Source organism: Podarcis melisellensis (genome assembly GCF_964234715.1).
Source record: "Podarcis melisellensis genome assembly, chromosome: 13".
NCBI classification, from domain to species: Eukaryota; Metazoa; Chordata; class Lepidosauria; order Squamata; family Lacertidae; genus Podarcis; species Podarcis melisellensis.
The window spans coordinates 34,713,814-34,734,600 of record NC_138545.1 but is presented as its reverse complement, the minus strand read 5'-3'; the positions used below and the strand labels follow the sequence as shown (position 1 = coordinate 34,734,600).

At 48.5% G+C, this 20,787-nt stretch overlaps 1 protein-coding gene across 4 annotated transcripts; it reads left to right on the top strand.

Moving 5' to 3' along the window:
- Positions 1–1,183: 1,183 nt before the first annotated feature.
- Positions 1,184–20,577, top strand: PHOSPHO1 (phosphoethanolamine/phosphocholine phosphatase 1). Of its 4 annotated transcripts, none has more exons than XM_081884414.1 (3): positions 1,184–1,325; positions 17,771–17,906; positions 19,734–20,577. In XM_081884414.1, exons 2-3 carry the CDS (start codon positions 17,862–17,864, stop codon positions 20,493–20,495), a joined length of 807 nt encoding a protein of 268 aa, XP_081740540.1. In that variant the 5' UTR covers positions 1,184–1,325; positions 17,771–17,861; the 3' UTR covers positions 20,496–20,577. The 4 variants fall into 4 exon arrangements, with proteins under 4 accessions (XP_081740540.1, XP_081740542.1, XP_081740539.1 ...); XM_081884413.1 differs by lacking the exon at positions 1,184–1,325 and adding an exon at positions 2,455–2,763; XM_081884415.1 differs by lacking the exon at positions 1,184–1,325 and adding an exon at positions 18,221–18,316.
- Positions 20,578–20,787: the final 210 nt, after the last annotated feature.

Below are 20,787 nucleotides of genomic sequence, written 5' to 3'. Positions count from 1 at the left end.
AATCTAGAGTGTTAAAAGTGGGCAGAGATATGTTGGAAAAATCAGAGAACTTGCTCAGGAAAGGGTGACTTTTAAACATGACCCAGTTAATTAATGCTCGTAATTATAAGTCCCCATCAGATCCCTTTTCAATTTAAGTGGTATGTTTCATTTGCTTGACCAAATCGTTTTTCATAAACTGAATTCTGCAGGCTGGCCCGACTTCTGCCAAAACACTGATCTGCATCCAACTTCTGATCTGACTCACATCAGGCCCATTGAGGTTGATGTAGTGAAGTTAGCTGTGCCCATTCATTTCGGTGGGTCTTCTCTCGAGTATGACGAGCATTGCACGCAACCCTCTAGCAAACGCTGCCTTTGTCACTTTTGCAGGTCGCCTCTGGCTTTTATGAAACAGGTGGCGCTGCAAATTTTATGGACTGAGAACGGGGGCGGGGATGATTTGGGGAGGGGAGGGATGCCAACTCAGGAGTGAACTTAGGAATACAGTTCTCAGGGTTCTCTGGAAGGAGAAGGTGGTTTCTTAAACCAATGTCTGTCTTTTGATATGTCCTCTGATCACAAAAGGAGCATAGCAAATCCATATCAGATTTAGGCCAGTGACCTGAAGAAACCTAGAGAAGTTTTTTACCGTGTGGTTTTTGTACTGTGGTCTGAATAGCAGGAGTTGGGCTGCGGTGAGTTGGTCACATTGCAGCATAAGGCTTGACTTGATGTTCTTTCTCTGCCTTTTCAGCGTCATCTAGGGGTGCACAATTACGTACGGTAATTCTACTGCATGTACTGCAGTGGTAGAGAGTTTTCATTTTTTAATACTTTCTAGCTTTGCCTACTGGGCAATATTTTTCCCCCATTTTTGAATACTTTCTAGCTTTGTTTAATGGGACAGGGGCTGTGCATGACACCAGAGCCTTGTTCTGCACCAGTGTGGTGCTTCAGCTTCCGATTCCGCTGGGCTTATGTCTTCACACGCTTTGTAAGCCTGAGTTCTAGAAACTTGTTTGGAAAGCCGGACGCTGTGGCTTTTTCCTTGTTCGGAGGCAGAATCCCAGCAGTTGTTCTGCAGGGGAAGGGTTGTTTTGCATTTCACCTGACCAGATAGCGAGGCGGCGCCCTAATAATGCGGAAGGAGATAATTATCAGAAACATCTTCCTTCGCCCTGGGGGTGATTTCTGCTGGGAATGCGTGGCGTCGCCTTGTGCAGCCACCGCTGAGAATACAGGGCTGGCTCAGGGCAGGTGACGATGACTCGATTAGAGCACTTTTTGCACTCTGGTCCTACCCATTGCATGTGGCTTTCACCCTCAGGATGGCACAGGTACAGGTAGGTCTCATTCTACTTCCCTCTTCCCCCTTTAAAACATGTTTGCTGGCATTTTCCTTTGACAGGGGTTAGGCTCCAAGCGCCATCTCGGCCTCTTGAACCGGTTGTGGCGCTTAAGCTAAAAAGCGTGATTGCAAAAAAAGAAAAAGCATGGGAGGGGCAGCTGCCCCGCACTTAAATCAAGCAAATACATAAAAATACTTAGCTAAAAGCAGAGATTGTAGAACGGTTATGACAGATTTTTCCGAGTACTTGGGGTCAGAAGAAATGAATTTTAAACAACTGTTGTTGAGACATTTCATTCTGAATCTGCTAGACCAGTAGTTCCCAAAGTAGTTACTGTCTCCGGGGTGTTTGCGTGTGGATTACCTAGGAGGCACTAGGCACCGGGGGGCGGGCGCTGGGGGTCGTGTAAATGACTATCAAGCTTTGAAAAGCTGGCATCAGTGGATCAACTTTTGTGGAATCAATTAAACAAAGCAGTTTTTAATGGATTTTGTATGAATGCTTGCCGTTTCGAGTTTTATTGCGCTAGCATTGGCTTCCTCGGTGGATCATGCAAACTGCCGTTCCGAATGCTTTCTGTGGGCCACAGGGGATGAGTTTATGGAACCAAAGAGGCAGTGGGCTGAGAAAAGTTTGGGGACCACTCAGTGGTGTAGCGTGGGGGGTGCAGGGGGGGCCGGCCACACCGGGCGCAACATCTGGGGGTTAGGGGGCGCAAATCCACGGGTTAGGGGGCACAAATTACTTGCCTTGCCCTGGGTGCTGACAACCCACGCTACGCCACTGGGACCACTGGATAGAGGATGGTGACAGGTGGGTGTCCTGCCAGCACCCATCTCCTCCCCTTGCCAACATAAATCCTGGCTGCACCCATGCAACGGGGACCAGGGCGCAAACTTTACGGGGATTATCCCCCACCCCCACCCCCTGCTTGGCCGAAGTGTCTCCCCTCGGCGTGGAGGAGGGCGCGCGCGCTCCGGGATGCACTTTCTCCGTTGCGGCGTCTCCTCTTTTGATCTCTGCCCAGGAGCCGCTGCCATTGGCTGCCTCTCTTGTGACGTGCGGGGACTGCGGTTGCCCTATGTAGCAAGCGCCGGGCTTAGTTTCCGTCTCTTTCCAGAGACCCGGGATTCTCTGCTGGGTTGGTGCGGGTGGGGAGGGGGGAGGGAGAAGCCAAAGGAGGAACCCGGGGGCCGCTTTCTCCACCCCAACCCTCCTTTAAAAAAAAGAAAATAGGAGGGGAGGGGTGGAAGGATCAGCTCTTCGCCGGCCCTCGGCGTTCAAAAGGAAGCTGGCCAGCAGGGAGAGAGAAGGGGAAAGCTGTTTTTTTCCCCCCATGGAGAGCGATGCAGGGAGCAAAGTTGGAAGTGTGAAGCGAAACTAGGGATCTCCCGCTGCCGCTTGACGGCTGGGATCCGGTCCAAGAGCGCACGTGAGTCTGCCGCACTTGGGGTGACGGGGAGAGGAAGGGAGAGCAGAGTTGGTCAAGGGCAAAAGGGACACAAGAGAAAGTGGATGGGGCCCGGGACCCTGGGGGTGGGGGGGCAGGAGGGTGCTGATGGGGAGGCAGAATCCGAGTAGCGTTGAGTGGCAGAGGAGATCTTGGAAGCAGTAGACTTGGGGCGAGGGGGGCAGCAGCTTTGCAGAAGTTTGGGGATGGGTAGGCGTATAGATGATAAGTGTAGCTGTGAGATGTCATGTGGATAAGTAAGTGATGAAGAGTTAATTGGGGGGGGCGTTGATCCCAGCTCTTTGATGGGATCAGAGGAAGGAGAGGTTATATATAACCTTAGCCATTAAAGATCTGTGGTCCATTTATGTTGTTCTGCCTTATAAAACAGCAGCCCATTGCACTTAGGAAGAATTTTCCCCTCCAGATGCTGATTACTGGAGTGTAATCAGCAAGGAGGGTTGGGGGAAGAGAGGTGGTGATGATCCAGGGAGGTCATTTAAGGATGTAAAGGTGTGCATTGTGCCCAAGGCAAGGGCACAGGTATGCCTAGAAAAGTTGCCTTCCCTTTACACCGTCCTGTTCCAAAAACCACCTGCCACCCATGCACCCACCACTTGTTTTGGTGGGGAGGAAGTGACTTGTCCTTGTGGTAGGTTTTTGATTTACAGTGGTACCTCAGGTTAAGTACTCAATTCGTTCCAGAGGTCTGTTCTTAACCTGAAACTGTTCTTAACCTGAAGCACCACTTTAGCTAATGGGGCCTCCTGCTGCTGCCGCGCCGCCAGAGCACGATTTCTGTTCTCACCCTGAAGCAAAGTTCTTAACCTGAGGTACTATTTCTGGGTTAACGAAGTCTGTAACCTGAAGCATACGTAACCCGAGGTACCACTGTCTTTATTTTTTAATGCTGTTCTTGTTTTGCATTCTGTGAGTACATGAAAGCTGCCGCCTCTTTGATTCCACTGTCCCATTTGGGCTGGGGCGAGCGCATTATGCAGGATCTCAGAGATGGGGATTGACTAGGCAAGTTGTCTTACCTAATAGGGGCAGCATAGGAGCGAACTCCTAAAATATTTGAGCGGGCTGCCAGCGCCGCCCCAAGTTGATGGGTATTGCCATTAAACTTGTGTCTGTGCACCACGTCATGTGATCGATGGCGGGGCTTATCTCCCCCCCCCCCCCCGATGTTTTATTCCAGGGCAGTAAGGGTCCCTGCGACTGCCAGCATTAGAATGGGAGGCCAGAAGTTGCTTATCGCCCCAGGACATCGTCTGGAGGCTCATGACACAGCAGCCTTGCCAAAGATCTGGCTTGTCTGTGTTTGCTTGGAAGGCTGCCTGGGGACCCAACCTGGGCATAGGCTGATTTTTTCCTCTATAGGAACAAAGACAGGATGTAACTGCAACAAATACACAGAAGATAGAGTGGTGGTCATAGCACCTTCTGATCTAGGCACTGAGATCTTTGCGGGCTCCAAAGATGCAAAGAGGCTTTGCTGCCAGTGCCAGTTTGAAGTGCCAGTCCGAGGGCTGTACTAGGGCAAGCAGATCCAGGAAGCTTCATACTTAATCCAAGGGACTTGGATGGATCTGGGATTTGAAGGGGTCTTTGAGATACTGAGCAGGAGTTCTGGCTCTCGGAATGCTTTTAAGGAAGCAAGACAATGCCTTTTGATGTGACAGGCAGCTGAGGGTGGATTGTACCCTCAATGGATTGTACTGAGGCATGGATTGTACTGAGTTCAGTGGCTGAACATCTGTAGGCCAAAGTTTCAGCTTCAATCTCCAGGTAGGAGTGACTCGTGTCTGAAATACAGTGGTACTTAATTCATTCCGGAGGTCCATTCATAACCTGAAACTGTTCTTAACCTGAGGTACCACTTTAGCTAATGGGGCCTCCTGCTGCCACCACGCTGCTGCGTTTGAGAACCAAGGTACGACTGTATGTTACAAGCCTTGCCTGTCTCAGAAATGTGCTACACGGGACTGTTATTCCCATTCTACAGGGGCAGAACTGTTATTCCCATTCTACAGGGGCCCCATTCTACAGGGGCAGAGAGGAGTGGCTTGAACTCAACACCCTCCCAGGGCCACGCCAATTCTTGTCGTGCCCCTGAAATTGTAAATGCAAGGCCTAACCTTAGCAATTCCAGGGGGAAGGGGGATATCTTCAAGGTAATGTTTGTCTCGTGGTAACTGCAAGTAGAAGCAGATTTCCAGCTTGGTCCTTGTGCCATGAGCAGGATTGTGTGTGCTCTGCCTTCTTCCCTCAGTATATGGTGGGGGTCCCCTCATGCAAATTATGCAATTGTGTACTCTAGTTTCTTGGACACGGTGGTGCTGTGGGTTAAACCACAGAGCCTAGGACTTGCCGATCAGAAGGTCGGCGGTTCGAATCCCCACGACGGGGTGAGCTCCCGTTGCTTGGTCCCTGCTCCTGCCAACCTAGCAGTTCGAAAGCACGTCAAAGTGCAAGTAGATAAATAGGTACCACTCCGGCGGGAAAGTAAACGGTGTTTCTGTGCGCTGTTCTGGTTCACCAGAAGCGGCTTCGTCATGCTGGCCACATGACCCGGAAGCTATACGCTGGCTCCCTCGGCCAATAAAGCAAGATGAGCACTGCATCCCCAGAGTCGGCCATGACGGGACCTAATGGTCAGGGGTCCCTTTACCTTTACCTTTTACTCTAGGTTACATTACTCTTTCTTGAGGCAGGATCTAAAGCCGATATGGGGAACCTGTGCCCTCCAGGTAATGGCCAGGGATGATTAAAGCTGCAGTGCGGCAACATCTGGAGGGCCAGATGTTCCCCAGTCCTAAAGTTATACAAGGCACTGAAACCTAGGCTATTGGAAACCCTGCTCAACACCCCCCTGCCCTCCTTAAAAAAATCACCAAGCATTGCCTCTGCATCTTCAGATCCTTCCCATTTTGAAAGCTTAGAAACTTGGGTTCTCAAAAATCAAAGCAACTGCAAGCAGAGTTAAGGAGGCGAGATTATAGGCTGTTGCATCAAAAGAGTTGTACCTCTTGGCAAAAGTCCCTGTCTTATCTTGAGGGCTCTTCCTCATTCCCGAATGCACATGGACACAGCTGCTTTGCTCAAACCCTTCGCTGAAACGTTTATCCGCATGTATGCACCCACGCCACCCTAAAATGCGGTGTGTTCCTCATACCTCTTGCCCCTGCATACGATAAACGATTGCACTCATCTTTCTGGTATCCCGGCTTTGACTTCCCCATTCGTCAGTTGCTCTTAAGCTTCTCGCCCAATTACCTTTCCCATTTTCCTGCCCTTCCCTTCTTCCTCCCCATGCAGAGTTCTCAACACCCACATTCTGAGCCTTCTGTTGCAAGGAGAGAGTAACTCTGAATGTAGGGCATGTTTGGAAATCGTGGTTTAGACGCCTTCAAATATAGCATCCCGGAGATCCTCTCCAAACAAGCGTGCTGTTTTATTTGCTGGATGTAGAGTCTTCCAATACAAATAAGAGGTTTCTCCATACAGAGTTTTATTTCATTCCCTATTAATTATCCTTTTTTGTTTGTCCTTCTTGGCCTTCTCTCTTCCATTCCCCCGCCCCAAACCTCCTAGCCAGGTGTTTTTCCCTTCTGGGGGGACTCCTACAAACCAGCTGCCATTAGGCAAGCGATATGTTTATCCTGTCAGTGTGGAAAAGAGGGGATTTTAGAACAGACCAGCTTCTTCAAAAGAAAAACAGAGAAGGCTAAATTTAGAATCTATCCTCTAAATTAAAGGCATTCCGTTTAAAATAAAGCCTCTATAAAGCTCAGTGCAGTTCTCCTTAACATGGAGGAATGCCTGAAATTTTTTGTTGGAACTGGATGGACGTGGCAACCCCGGTTGAGGATTGCGGGTGACACGGTGCAGAAATGATTGCCTTTTTTTGTCCTACCTCACAGGGTTGTTGAGAACGATAAGTTGGGCAACGATTGTTAGTTGCTTTATACGCAGAAAGGGGCTGTGCAGAAAGAAAAGACATTTAGATATCGGGCCAGTTTTCGGTGTGTCAGCACTCTGGTACCACCAAGGGCAGTTTTCTGACCATTTCTGGCACGAATTGGATGGATACTCCGCCGTACACAAGTATTCCCTAAACATAGGAAGCTAGCAAGGCAGAGAGGAAGTCTGGGAGTCCTGAAATGCTCGTTTTCTGCACGGAGGGAAATTTTTATATTGGGGGACAGCCATTCATACAAACCCCCTTGTTCAGGGATGGCATGTCACCGAGTAATAGTTGCTGAGGATAAACATTGTGTCTCGTCTCTGTGCAGGTCATAGAGTTGGAAGGGACCCTGTGGATTATCTGGTCCTATCTGACCTAACTGAGCCATCCTTGTAGTACTTCAACTCTCCTGCTCACGTATTTTGGTGGCAGAGCTATCATCATACGGGGGGGGGGGGGAGGTGCGGACATCATGAATGGCTTGAAAGAAAACAAGGAAGACTTATTAAGCGCTGACCAGATTTTGGAAGAGAGATGACAATCACTTAAGATTGCCAAATTTGCTTTTCGTCTTATTTCGCAGCTGAGCACAGGGGTTCCTGATATAGCCATGATTGATTACTTTATTTCATATATAAAAATATGTATATTCCACGTTTCAGACAAATACTGTTTCCCAAATTCAGGTAGGTAGCTGTGTTGGTCTGACGCAGTCGAAATAAATAAAAAATTGTCCAGTAGCACCTTAGAGACCAACTAAGTCTGTTCTGGGTATAAGCTACCAGAACAAACTTAGTTGGTCTCTAAGGTGCTACTGGACAATTTTTTATTTATTTCGACTGTTTCCCAAAGTTTACTTAATATATTGCATTTATATCTTGCCTCTCCTCCAAGGAGCTTGAGGTGGCATGCGTATTTCTCCTCCTTCCCATTTTGTCCTCACAACAACAACAACAACAGCCCTGAGAGGTAGATTTAGGCAGAAAGTGAGTGACTGGCCCCAATATCAACCCAGTTGAGCTTCATCGCCGAGTGGGGATTTGAACCCTGCTCTTCCCCAGATCCTGGTCCAGCTCTGTACAACCACTAGGCCACACTGCTCACATCAGTCACAATAATAATAATAAAGTGAGAAGCAGGCCTCTGCCCTGAGATCTACAAACTTAAAAAGATGAGCAATAAAGGGAGGAGGAGAAGTGGAGGCCAAAGGTGGAGGGAGATCAGTCTGACAATGTCAAGAGCAAAGGTGCGAGCTGTAAAACAGACGGTTGGCACCTGGCTGCTCTTAAACTCCCTGGACGCTTTGCTTGGGTGGAAGTGACCCAGCAGCCTCGCTCTTTCTGACCCAGGGGTGGGGAAGCATTGTTTTCTGACCACAGGCTGCATTCTCTGCTGGGCCGCTGGAAAAAATGGGCAGACCAATAAAAGTACATGTATGTCGCGGCTGGTTTCCACACCGTCGCCGTGCCCTCTTTATCCTCCACCCACGACAGAGTCATCATTATCCTCCTTCGAGGACGTGCACCAGGCAAACAAAAACGGGCTTGGCTTCGGGAGCAGGGCTGATGAGGGGTGAGACCTTGGGAGAGTTCTGAGGGCCACACAGAGGCCTGGGGGGGAGCCCCACATTTGGCCTGGGGTTCCCCACCTCTGCTCTGATTGGCAAAGGCCAGCACCTGCTTCCCTCTACCGGCTCTGCGGTCCCTAAGGACAGGGATGGAGATGTTGTTGAGCTGCCAACCCTTGGCCATACTGGCTGGGGCTGATGGGAACTGGAGTCGGCAGACCCTCCAAGCGTCCCTGTTTTCCAGGGACAGTCCTGGATTTACAGGAGCCGTCCCGTTAATATTCTGAATATATATTCTGTAAGCCACCCAGAGTAGCTGGGGAAACCTAGCCAGATGGGCGGGGTATAAATAATAAAATTGTATTGTTGTTGTTGTTGACTTGACCCCGGAATGTCCCGCTTTTCCTTAGGACGTCCCTGTTTACATTGCGGAATTGCTGGAGGGTATGGTAGAACGTTAAGTCCTTATTTTCATTGGAGGGTATGGAGTTAAGCGACCCCCCCCCCCTGAGCCAAGGTGATAAGTGACTATAGAACCTTTAGAAGACATCTGAAGGCAGCCCTGCATGGGGGAGTTTTTAAATGTTTTCTTGTGTTTGTATATATGTTGGAAGCCGACCAGAGTGGCTGGGGCAACCCAGGCAGATGGGTGGGCTAATAAATAAGGAATAAAAAGGTAAAGGACCCCTGGCAGTTAAGTCCAGTCGCAATCGTTTCTGGGGTTGCGGCGCTCATCTCGCTTTACAGGCCGAGGGAGCCGACGTTTGTCTGCAGACAGTTTAGTCATGTGGCCAGCATGACTAAGCCGCTTCTGGCGAAACCAGAGCAGCACACTGAAACGCCGTTTACCTTCCCGCCAGAGTGGTACCTATTTATCTACTTGCACTTTGATGTGCTTTCAAACTGCTAGGTTGGCAGGAGCAGGGACCGAGCAACGGAAGCTCACCCCGTCGCAGGGATTTGAACCTCCAACCTTCTGATCAGCAAGCCCTAGGCTCAGTGGTTTAGACCACAGTGCCACCCGCGTCCCTAAATAAGGAATAGGGCACCCCTATTTTCATCAGATTAATGTTGAAGGGTATGAGATGGGGGCAGAGGCAGAGGTTCCCCATTGCTGCCCCAGGCTAGCTGAGAATTGGAACAGAGTATTTGTCCTGGCTCGTGTTTAGATATCCCCCCTTTCCTTTCCTTCCCTTCCCATGCCCAGGGAATCGTTGATTCATTCTCTGGAAAACTCTGTTGTGATCTCTTATCTCCCTTCCCCCAGCCCCAGTGCTGCTGCTGCTGGATGTGCCAAATATTAGCATGACTCAGCTGTGCTCCAGAGAACAGTTCTCCGATGTTTAGGCTGCGCTTGGAGTTTCTCAGCAGGAAGGTTAAGCAGGGACGCAAACATTGTATTCCTCTCCAGCCTTTCGCCAGCTACAGAGGTAGGGCGGCCGCAAATGCCTCTTTGGAGAGGAAGGTATTTTGAAATGTTCTGAGTGCTTTTGGCGGCATTGCCCAAGGAGAGGCACACTTTATGTTATTTGCACACCGAATGGCCCTTTCCTTCTGCAAATCAATAAGACCTCGGTGCAGAGGCGTGTGGAGGAATCCCAAGGAAGGAAGGCTGCTTTAGGGAAGAGGCTGTCCCTGAGCTGCCTTTGCCCTGGCTGGAAAGTTCAGATTTCACCCTTGCAAGTCCAAAAGAAGATGGAGCAATTGCAGCTTTGGATCAGGATCATGGGAGACCTGTGTTCAAGTGCTGCCTCCACCGTAGCCTTTGCTCTAAGACCATGGGAGCATCGCACACCCTCTGCCCAAACTTCCAGTGTGGAGCACACTGAGAGCCAGTGTGGTGTAGTGGTTAAGAGCGGTGGACTCGTAATCTGGTGAACTGGGTTCGATTCCCCACTCCTCCACATGCAGCTGCTGGGTGACCTTGGGCCAGTCACACTTCTCTGAGGTCTCTCAGCCTCACTCACCTCACGGAGTGTTTGTTGTGGGGGAGGAAGGGAAAGGAGAATGTTAGCCGCTTTGAGACTCCTTCGGGTAGTGATAAAGTGGGATATCAAATCCAAACTCCTCTTCCTGCATCTACAGAGTTGGGAGTGTGATTGATTTTACTTCCCTTTTGGGTGTGTTGGCAGGGAACATAGTGTGCCATACACTTGGCCTACTTTTGTTGCAATCCTCACTACACTGGTTGGTGAACCGGTGTAGATCAGGGCGGTACAACCTCTTAGACCAAGTGAGCTGCAAGAATGCTTTTGACACAGAATCCTGGGGCCACACAGCGCAATGACCCAGAATGCAACCTCTGTGCAAACGGGGAGTTGTCCGTATTTGGTTTTTAATGTGTTGTAAACCGCTTTGAGATGTTTTTCTTCAAAATACAAAGCGGTACAGAAATGAAAATAAAGATATAAATTAAATAAATAATAATAATCTGATCCCAAAAAAGGCACATTCCGTTGCAGTGACCGTAATTTAGGCTTAAGATGCCACTTCACAATTAGGCAAATACAGTGTTACCTCGGGTTACGTACACTTCAGGTTACATACGCTTCAGGTTACAGACCTCGCTAACCCAGCAATAGTACCTTGGGCTAAGAACTTTGCTTCAGAATGAGAACAGAAGCAGCGGCAGCGGGAGGCCCCATTAGCTAAAGTGGTGCTTCAGGTTAAGAACAGTTTCAGGTTAAGAACAGACCTCCGGAATGAATTAAGTACTTAACCCAAGGTACCACTGTATGAGTTTCCAACACTGGTTGCATCGTGAAATGAGGCCTTTCACAAATGCCCGATGCACATCCATAAAACGAAATGCGTGCAAGTTACAAATGAAATATTGGGCAGTGGCATGAAATTAGAAGCTGTCTCAAATCTGCACCCCCAGAAATCTGCAAACCAAACAGAGAGAGGCCCCTGCTCTCTAATCATTTGCAGGACGAGGATTTCTGTAGTTGCTAGGCTCCTTTATCTCTTTACTTTGACCAACCAGATTCAGACTTGCTGGAATAGGCAAAGGGAGCAAGCTGACCTGCCGTAGCAAGGCTGCGGCGTGCTTGCCTGCTTCTTAACTCTGCACTTTTGATGCTCCGAGAACATGACTGGTCCTCTTTTGTTGTATGACTAGCCTTGCGGGTGCAGGAATGGGAAAAGGTCGCTGCGGGCAGAGCGTCAGAGTGGTGGTGCAGCTTTGATGGTGCTGGGTTTGCCTGTGAGAAGCTGTGTCCCACCCTCGCATTCATTTTTATTTTATTTTTTGGAATAAATTTTTATTAAATTTTCCACCGTAATAACACAAACCACAAAGCAAAATGATACACAAAAACAGAAAAGGAAAAAAAAGAAGAAAAGAAAAAACGGAAAGGGGGGAAAGGAGGGGAACAATAAACAAATAGACAATAATAACAAACTTAATTCTTCACAAATCCAACTTTTTAAACATCTTAATTGACTTCCTCAAATCCCTCCCTTCTGAGTCTCCTTGTAATTTAAAAGTAACAGCTTTCCAATATCATTATTAAACTAAAACAATTTCCAATTATAATCTTATTCACTTTTCTTAAAATTCTGAATCCCATTTATTTATTTAATTTAATTAATATAACTTAATTTGTCCTAGGCCTATTTGCTTCTTTCAAGTAATTTCTAATTTTTTATATTGCAATATTTGTTCAAATAGTCCTTGAATTTCCTCCAGTCCTCTTGAAACTCCTTTCTGGTCACGGATTCCCAACCCTCGCCTTCAGTGGAACTAAAATGTTCAGGTATCTGAGGGGAAGCCCTGTTTTTGTTTTACCTCTCAGTCACCTGCTTCTCTTCCCCCATGACTCCCCTTTATTCTATTAGTCAGGGAGAGGATTGTGTTTCCTGGGGGCAGTGGTAGTTTCTGAGATGCGCTTGTCTCATTCATTGGAGGCTTGTGGTTATGTGCCCTTTCAGCCTTTTGGAGAGGGATGGGGTAGGTGCTTCTTTAATGACAAGGTGGATCATAGGTAAAGGTAAAGGGACCCCTGACCATTAGGTCCAGTCATGACCGACTCTGGGGCTGTGGTGCTCATCTCACTTTATTGGCCAAGGGAGCTGGCGTACAGCTTCCGGGTCATGTGGCTAGCATGACTAAGCCGCTTCTGGTGAACCAGAGCAGCGCACGGAAACACCGTTTACCTTCCCACCAGAGCAGTACCTGTTTATCTACTTGCACTTTTGACGTGCGGATCGTACCGTGACTTAAATTTAGTGGCTTTAATTTCCCAGGCACACTAGCTTGCGGGATCTACAGTGGTACCTTGGGTTACAGACGCTTCAGGTTACAGACTCTGCTAAGCCAGAAATATTACCTCGGGTTAAGAACTTTGCTTCAGAATGAGAACAGAAATTGTGCAGCAACGGCGTGGCAGCAGTGGGAGGCCCCATTAGCTAAAGTGGTACCTCAGGTTAAGAACAGTTTCAGGTTAAGAACTGACCTCCGGAACGAATTAAGTTCTTAACCCGAGGTACCACCGTAGTTTGGGTGTGACTAGTACCTGGAGATCTACCCAGTTGCAAAAGGTATACACTTTTAGAATGAAAGAATAGTGCTACTGAGCATCTGCTGAACACAGGGATTTGTTTTGAGTGTGGCAACTGTGACCTGAGTTTACCCAAATCTGTTCCTAGAAACCGTCCGCTGCCTCCGCTCCCACGCCCCCATTACGATTGTTTGATGGAGGGGGGGGGGAGAGTAATGTTATCATAGCTATGGCTGAACAACAGGGAGTCAGAAATCCCCATCAATCACCTGCAAACTGCGCAGAAATCTGCTAGTAGATCCTGGTTGTCCTGCTCATTCCTTCACAGAAGTGCCCCAGTGCAGTCCATGAGGGATGTTATAGAACAGGCTTCCTCAACCTCGACCCTCTAGGTGTTTTTGGCCTACAACTCCCATGATCCCTAGCTACCCAGACCAGTGGTCAGGGATGATGGGAATTGTAGTCTCAGAACATCTGGAGGGCCGAGGTTGAGGAAGCCTGTTACAGAATCATAGAATTGTAGAGACCTGAGGATCATCGAGTCCAACTCTGTGCAATGCAGGAATATGCAGCTGTTCCATATGGGAATCGGACCTGCAGCCTTGGTGTTACCAGCACCATGCTTTAACCAACAGGGCTTTGGGTCGGATTGGATAATCATGCAATGTTATCCTCAAATGCACCCCTTTAAATTTTTATTTCATACAGTGGTACCTCGGGTTAAGTACTTAATTCGTTCCGGAAGTCCGTTCATAACCTGAAACTGTTCTTAACCTGAAGCACCACTTTAGCTAATGGGGCCTCCTGCTGCTGCTGCGCCGCCGGAGCCCAATTTCTGTTCTTATTCTGAAGCAAAGTTCTTAACCTGAAGCACTATTTCTGGGTTAGCAGAGTCTGTAACCTGAAGCATATGTAACCCAAGGTACCACTGTATAAGCAAATGACTGCTATTCAGAAGCACGGCACTTGGAGGTAGGCGAGAGCAGTATTAACACTTCCCTTACTGCAGGGGTGCCCAAACTTTTTCAAAGAGGGCCAGATTTGAATAAGTGAGGGCCGACTAAAGTTGTTGGGCTTTTTTTCAATTTTACCCCAGGACATATACTGTCATCTTAGCTCAGTAAAGGTATCCCTGACCGTTAGGTCCAGTCGCCGACAACTCTGGGGTTGCACGCTCATCTTGCTCTATAGGCTGAAGGAGCAGGCATTTGTCCGCAGACAGCTTGCAGGTCATGTGACCAGCATGACAAAGCTGCTTCTGGCAAATCAGAGCAGCACACGGAAACGCCATTTACCTTCCCGCTAGAGCGGTACTTATTTATCTACTTGCACTGGCGTGCTTTCAAACTGCTAGGTTGGCAGGAGCTGGGACCGAGCAACGGGAGCTCACCCCGTCACAGGGATTCAAACCGCTGACCTTCTGATCAGCAAGCCCAAGAGGCTCAGTGGTTTAGACCACAGCGCCACCCGCATTTTTGGGATTGAAGTTTACCCCAAAGTTCTTGAGCTTTTTTAAGGATTGAAGTGGTTGAGCTTTTTAACAATTTTACCCCAGGACATATACTGCCACGGATTGGGTCCCCGAAATGTACTTTTGGACATACCTGCCTTACTGGCATCCTAAGGGGCTGTGCAATATGGGCACCCACACCCAAAGATGTCCTGCATCGGGCCATTTGCTAGTTCTCTGAATTCTGCCTTCTGTTGTAGCAAGGTATAAATGAATCTGCACACAGACGGCTGCCTGCCTGTGGCATAGCCCAGTCCCAAGTATCTGACCAGCTTAGGTTGTCCCCAAAAATAAATTTTAAAAACAAAACACAAATCATGAACCATCGCTCGAGAGGTGCCACGTCTCGCTGTGCTTAATTGGTAGCATGTGGCACTGCTGACTCGGCACATCCCACATGTTCCGCACCGCGCTTGCCAAGCCGGGGGCAGCCTAGGACAGGGAACATCCTGTGAAAAGGAAAGTGCTCTCCGGCCCAGATCAGCGTTGGACTTTGCCATCTGCTGGAGCAGAGATTCGCCGTCTGTGTGTCCCAGCAGTGGGATTTAAGCTAGCAATTTTTCAGAGGCTTCTGTGTGTTTGGGGTTTTGAACCGTAGTTTGAGGGATGTGGCAGAAAAGCAGGGGACTGGGGACAAATGGATCCCATTCATTCATTCATTCATTCATTCATTCATAGAATTCAGCCCTCCTCACTCCAAACAGGCATTGCTTCTTAGACTGTGCCGGAGCATAAGTTTACATTGCAGTGACCAGCAAAGCCTTTAACCTCTCCGGACTACCTGTTGCAAGTCTTTACCTGAAGGAGCGTCTCCTCCCCCATCGTTCAGCCAGGACACCGCGGTCCAGCTCTGAGGGCCTCAGTGTCCCTCAGACACCGAGAATTGAGGTTACAGGGAACCAGGCAGAGGGCCTTCTCAGTAGTGGCGCCCTCCCTGTGGAACGCACTCCCATCAGATGTCAAGGAAATAAACAACTATGACTTTTAGAAGACATCTGAAGGCAGCCCTGTTTAGAGAAGTTTTTAATGTTTGATGTTTCATCATGTTTTTAATATTCTTTTGTGAGCCACCCAAAATATTATTACTATTTATTTATTTCAGATGAGAGCAGAGTCAGTTTCAGGTCTGCTCCAGACTACAGATTGGGCACAACATATCTGTTAATCTGCTTGATGAGTTAATAGCATATGAATTTGAGGATTAAAAAATTAATCATCCACTTCAGTTTTTCTTGCACAAATCTGGCGTCCTCAGTATTGTTTATTAAATTAGCATTCTGCCCTTTCCAAGGAGCCCCCAAAGCATCTGTGATTTTAAAAAAAATACAATGAAGAGAAAACACGACCTATTGTAAAAAGTGAAACACCTAAAAACTTTCAAACATTTAAAGCGGTTTAAAAACAGATGTAACCGAATCCCATTTCTGGATAGGCCCACCGGAAAAGGCCATTTTCCAGCAGGTGTCTAATAGAGCCTGGTATCAAGTGGCAGGGAGTTCCAAAGAGCAAGGGCTGCCATCTGTGTACCAGGGAAACTAGTCCTGCCACTTTGCAGCAGAATTTGGCTGTGGGCAGTGCTGATTGGCTGGTCCATGTGACATCACAAACCCGCTCACCATCCCAGAGCAATTTTATGACACTTAAAATTTACTTTCCTTGTTTGTTTTCTTTAAAAAAAAGAATGTTTAAATGAATAAATGGTCGTGTAGGGCTTTTTTTAAAAAAAGAACACAATGAAAACAGGCAGGCAGCTTTGCAGGGGACAGACTGACAATAACCAGCATTAAAACTGTTGTTCTGTACATCTGCCTCCCTGCTATTTTTATAAGTATGCTTGAGTGCTCTCAGTGGATCAAACCGCCGGTTACGTTCCACGAGTTATCAAGCATTTTCTTAGAATTTTGCTCTTTTACCTTTTCTGGCCACATGGTGGCAGCGGAGCGAAAGAAGATGACGCTTTTCTCTTCTGCCAATTGCGCCCATCTCTTAAAAAAGAGTTCATGGCTTAAACAAACCAGCAGCCCATGCAGGTTTATATAGAATCTCAGCTGCTCGATGTGATTGTGAGGCAATATATTATGTGAGGCTACAATGGGATGGGAGGCTGCTCTGGAGGGTAGGACTCGAACCCAAGGCCTTTAATGTGCAAGAAAGGAGATTCCGATTTCCGACTGAACCTCGGGAAGAACTTCCTGACGGTAAGAGCTGCTCGGCAGCGGAGGTTTCTTAAGCAGAAGTTGGATGGCCATCTGTCATGGATGATTTAGCTGGGATTCCTGAATTGCAGGGGGTTGGACTAGATGACCACTGGTGGTCCCTTCCAACTCTACAATTCTATGATTCTAGGCCTTATTCCATGTCCTCCCTGAGTGCCATTGCCTAGCCGGATGTATCCTATGATGATACCGTGATTGACGGGTGTAGAGAGGTGTGAATGACTATTATTTTGAATATGAATATTATTGATTTGTGTAGCCAAAGCCAGTACAGTGGTACCTCGGGTCACAGACGCTTCAGGTTACAGACTCCACTAACCCAGAAATAGTACCTCGGGTTAAGAACCTTACCTCAGGATGAGAACAGAAATTGCGTGGCAGCAGCGGGAGGCCCCATTAGCTAAAGTGGTACCTCAGGTTAAGAACAGTTTCAGGTTAAGAACGGACGTCCAGAACGAATTAAGTTCTTAACCTGAGGTACCACTGTAAGAGGGTTGGGTGGGTGTAGAGACCTCTATGGCTTTTGCATGTTTTTAATGTATCCTAGTACAGAGAGCTAGCAACTTCATTGATTGCTTCAACCCGTATCCCAAAGGTAGCTCACCCCCGACGGAAGTGCAGTTCTGGGACTGCAAAATAAAAAAAAAAAATGCCCTTGCAGTAGTCTCTGATGGCTACCAGGAACCAGTAGGGAGTGGGAAGTGTTTTGCAATGTGGGAGAAAGAGTTGAGAGTGGACCACTACTTCCTTACCTTGAAAGAAGTCACTTCCTCTCTTCCAAAATGGCTTTGCCAGGCGCAAGGGCGCCACTTTTCTAAAGAGATCCACAAACGGCAGACTTTCTCCAGGATCTCTCAGTGATGAAGAAGCCAGACCTTCTCTGCATCCTGAGCTCCCATGCGCTTCAATTTGCACCAGATTTATGGCACGTACATGCCGTAGATTGAAGGCACATGACTCCCCCACCAACCCAACAAACTGCAGTTTGTTAAAGGTGCTGTATCTGGGGGGAAACTACAGTTCCCAGAATTATTCCAAGGAAGCCATGTGCTTTCCATGTGTGATGTGCATGGAGCCTTATTGATTGATTGGACTGAAACAGAGATGTCGAAAGCAAGGCTGTCTTTTAAAGAAATAACTGGAGCTTATTCGTGAGAAATAACGGGGCAGCCGTGTTTCAGTGTGGGCCCTCGCAAAAATGGCAGTGTGTGGTTTCTCTGGCAGCAAAGAGACCTTTCTGTGGAGAGAAAGAGAGAGAGGCAGAGAGAGAGATAACCCCGGTTGATGCAGCGTGTTGGCTACTAAGGAACTGAAGATGAGAAGGTGCTTCGAAAGTGTCGGGCTGCAATGCTTTCTTAAGGTGAGCACGAATCTCCGGAAATGGGCTGTTCCTGCTGCAGGGAATCAGGATCTCAAAAGCCTGGATGTTGCCATTGCACGGAGGGCCGCAAGCCAACCTGTGCCTCCGTCGCTGGAAGGCAGGGCGAAGCAAGCGCCTTTCTCCAAGGTTGGCCCTGGTAGCAGCAGGGCCTCTGGAGGTGTGTGTATGTTTGTGTGTGTGGAGGGGGGGGGTAGCTTGGACTTCAGCGGCGAAAACGCCTTGGTCCGAATCTGGCTGAAGATGCCTCTGTCTGTTAGCTTAACCACTTTGCCTCTACCGCCCGCAACCTCTAGGCCACGCCTCCGTCTCTTCATTGGCTGGCATTCCTCATTTCTGATTGGCGGGCAGGATCTATATAAGGTAGTGCGATGGCAGAGCAAAGCGCGCAGGTAAGTCGATGAGGTAGGAGAAGCGAGGCTGGAGAGATGGTGTGGGAGGGGGGCAGTCAGTCAGGTGGGGCTCAGAGGCTTCACCACCTTGACACCAGAAACGATTTGCTCTGTGGGGTTTCAAAGCTCTGTGGGGAACTAAAAACCTACCATCATCATTTATTTGATTTTCACTGAATTCTAAAAACTCAGTGAAAATCCAGATGGTGATAACTCCTGCTGAATTCTAGGAAATCCAGTATCGAGCTGACTTACACAGATCCTCACCCAACACAAAGATCCCCACACAAATTAAAGCCATCTTTCCACCCACCACAAGTGTATTCATTCTCCAGTTTCCCAGCCTCACATCAGTTGTCCTTTTGGGGCACTGGCATGCAGGTTTCAAGGGCAAGTAATCGTCTTGCTCGCTAAGGAGCGCGGCCTGGATTAAGATGGACGCAAACCTCTGATCCCCTTTACTTGCAGGCTAAGCCTCTTAACGGTTAGAGTTGAAGATAACATGAGGGAAAAGATTATGGCTGGGAAGATATGCTCCAAGAGGCAACCGGGCTGTAGCGATTTTGTCTAAGTAGCTGACTCGGCAGGCCTGTGGGCTCCGTGTTCTTCCCCACTCAAATTTTTAGGCTTTTTCCATACCGGAGTTTCCATTGGGAAATGAAAGGTGAGCTGGTAGTCAGAGACATTGAATGTACAAGGCAGGGGGTCGATTTTAAAAACCCTGCCCATGGCTAGAGGTTGCCGATGGGTACTTATGACTCAGTGGAACCAGTGTTCGAAATTAGCTAGGAGCCAGGCGCATCTTGCACCTGGCTTTTGAGCACTGGCAACCAAGTGAAGGCGCCCGGGCACCAGGATAGCATCTGACATCTCCACCCTCTGGGGATCATTGGTTCCAGACTGTTTTCACACACTTAATACCCCATCCCATAGAATGCGATCAGTTATATCGCACAACCAAAATGAATTTCAGGAACCAAAATGCTTTTTCTGTGCAGCCTGAGCAAGAGCAGTCGCCATTAAGGAAAATAGGTCAATCTATGTTTTAGACTGCTTGTAAGTTCTCCAAGTTCTGAACCTAGCTCAAGGTTGTCATCTGAATTAGCCAGAGGTTTAACTGATAATTAGTCACAGACAGCCCATCCTTTGAAAAATAAAGACTTTAGAGCCATATTGCCCCAAAATGGCAACCAGACTTTCTGCTTTGGCAACTGCAACCTTGGTTTAAGGAGCCATTTGGCACCTAGATTACATATCTGAGTTTCTAACATTGAGTGGAACACACCCCCCTCAGGTGGTGGATTCTCCTTTCATGGAGGTGCTTTGAACGTACTTCTGTGTCCGTTTGCAGTAACGAATGAAAGCCACACCCAAACAGGACTCCGCTTAATGGACCTTGCCTCTGTTCTTGCTGCAGGATAGGGCTATGGCCGTAACGCAGGGCCAGAAATACCTCCTCATCTTTGACTTCGACGAGACCATCGTGAACGAAAACAGCGACGAGTCCATCCTCCAGGCCGCTCCGGGGAAGCAGCTCCCGGAGTCGATCCGCAGCACGTACCGCGAGGGTTTCTACAACGAGTACATGCAGCGGGTCCTGCAGTACATGTGCGACCAGGGGGTCAAGATGGCCGACTTCAAAGCGGCCTACGAAAGGATCCCGCTCTCCCCCGGCATGGCCGACCTCTTCCAGCTCCTCTCCAAGCAGCAGGAGCACTTCGAGATCATCCTCATCTCCGACGCCAACATGTTTGGCATCGAGTGCGCCTTGAAGGCGGCCGGGGCCTACCCCCTCTTCCGTAAGATCTTCAGCAACCCCTCGAGCTTTGACAAGAGAGGCTACTTCACCTTGGGGCCTTACCACTCGCACAACTGCAAGCGTTGCCCAGCCAACATGTGTAAGCACAAGATCCTGACAGAGTACCTGGCAGAGAGGGCGCAGGAAGGGGCCAGGTTCGACCGCGTCTTCTACGTCGGGGACGGAGCCAATGACTTCTGCCCTTCCACCGCGCTGAAGTCGAGCGACGTCGCCTTCCCTAGGAAAGGCTACCCCATGCACCAGCTCATCCAGGAGACTGGGAAAAGCCAGCCTGGGACTTACCAGGCCACGGTCGTCCCCTGGGACTCTGCCGTAGAGATTTCTCGTCACCTTCAAGAAGTTCTCAAGAAGAAATGTTGAGGGCGGGGGAGACCTTTGGCGGGAGGAAACAGCTGCTCTCGTTTGGAAAGATCTGAACGATTATAGCATCACGGCTCTCTCACGCTTGGCTTAAGGCTCTCTCTCTCGCTCTCTCTGGGCTTTCTCCACCTCAAAATCTCTTGTCTCTGGGTCTCCCCTTCCTTCAGCCTAGAGATAAGGGCTCACTATGCAGTTAGGAAATCCATTGAAGGAAGGGTGGGTGGATGGCAGGATACTTTAAATATTTCTGATTGCCTTTTTGGAAAGCAAAAGCGAAATACTTTTGCATTTG

What these genes read in the sequence shown, in the direction of transcription:
- PHOSPHO1 (XM_081884414.1), top strand. Translation starts at nt 17,862, where the DNA reads ATGAGAAGGTGCTTCGAAAGTGTCGGGCTGCAATGCTTTCTTAAG. An exon ending in GGCTGCAATGCTTTCTTAAG is followed by an intron (nt 17,907 to 19,733) that starts GTGAGCACGAAT and finishes TTCTTGCTGCAG; the next exon opens with GATAGGGCTATGGCCGTAAC.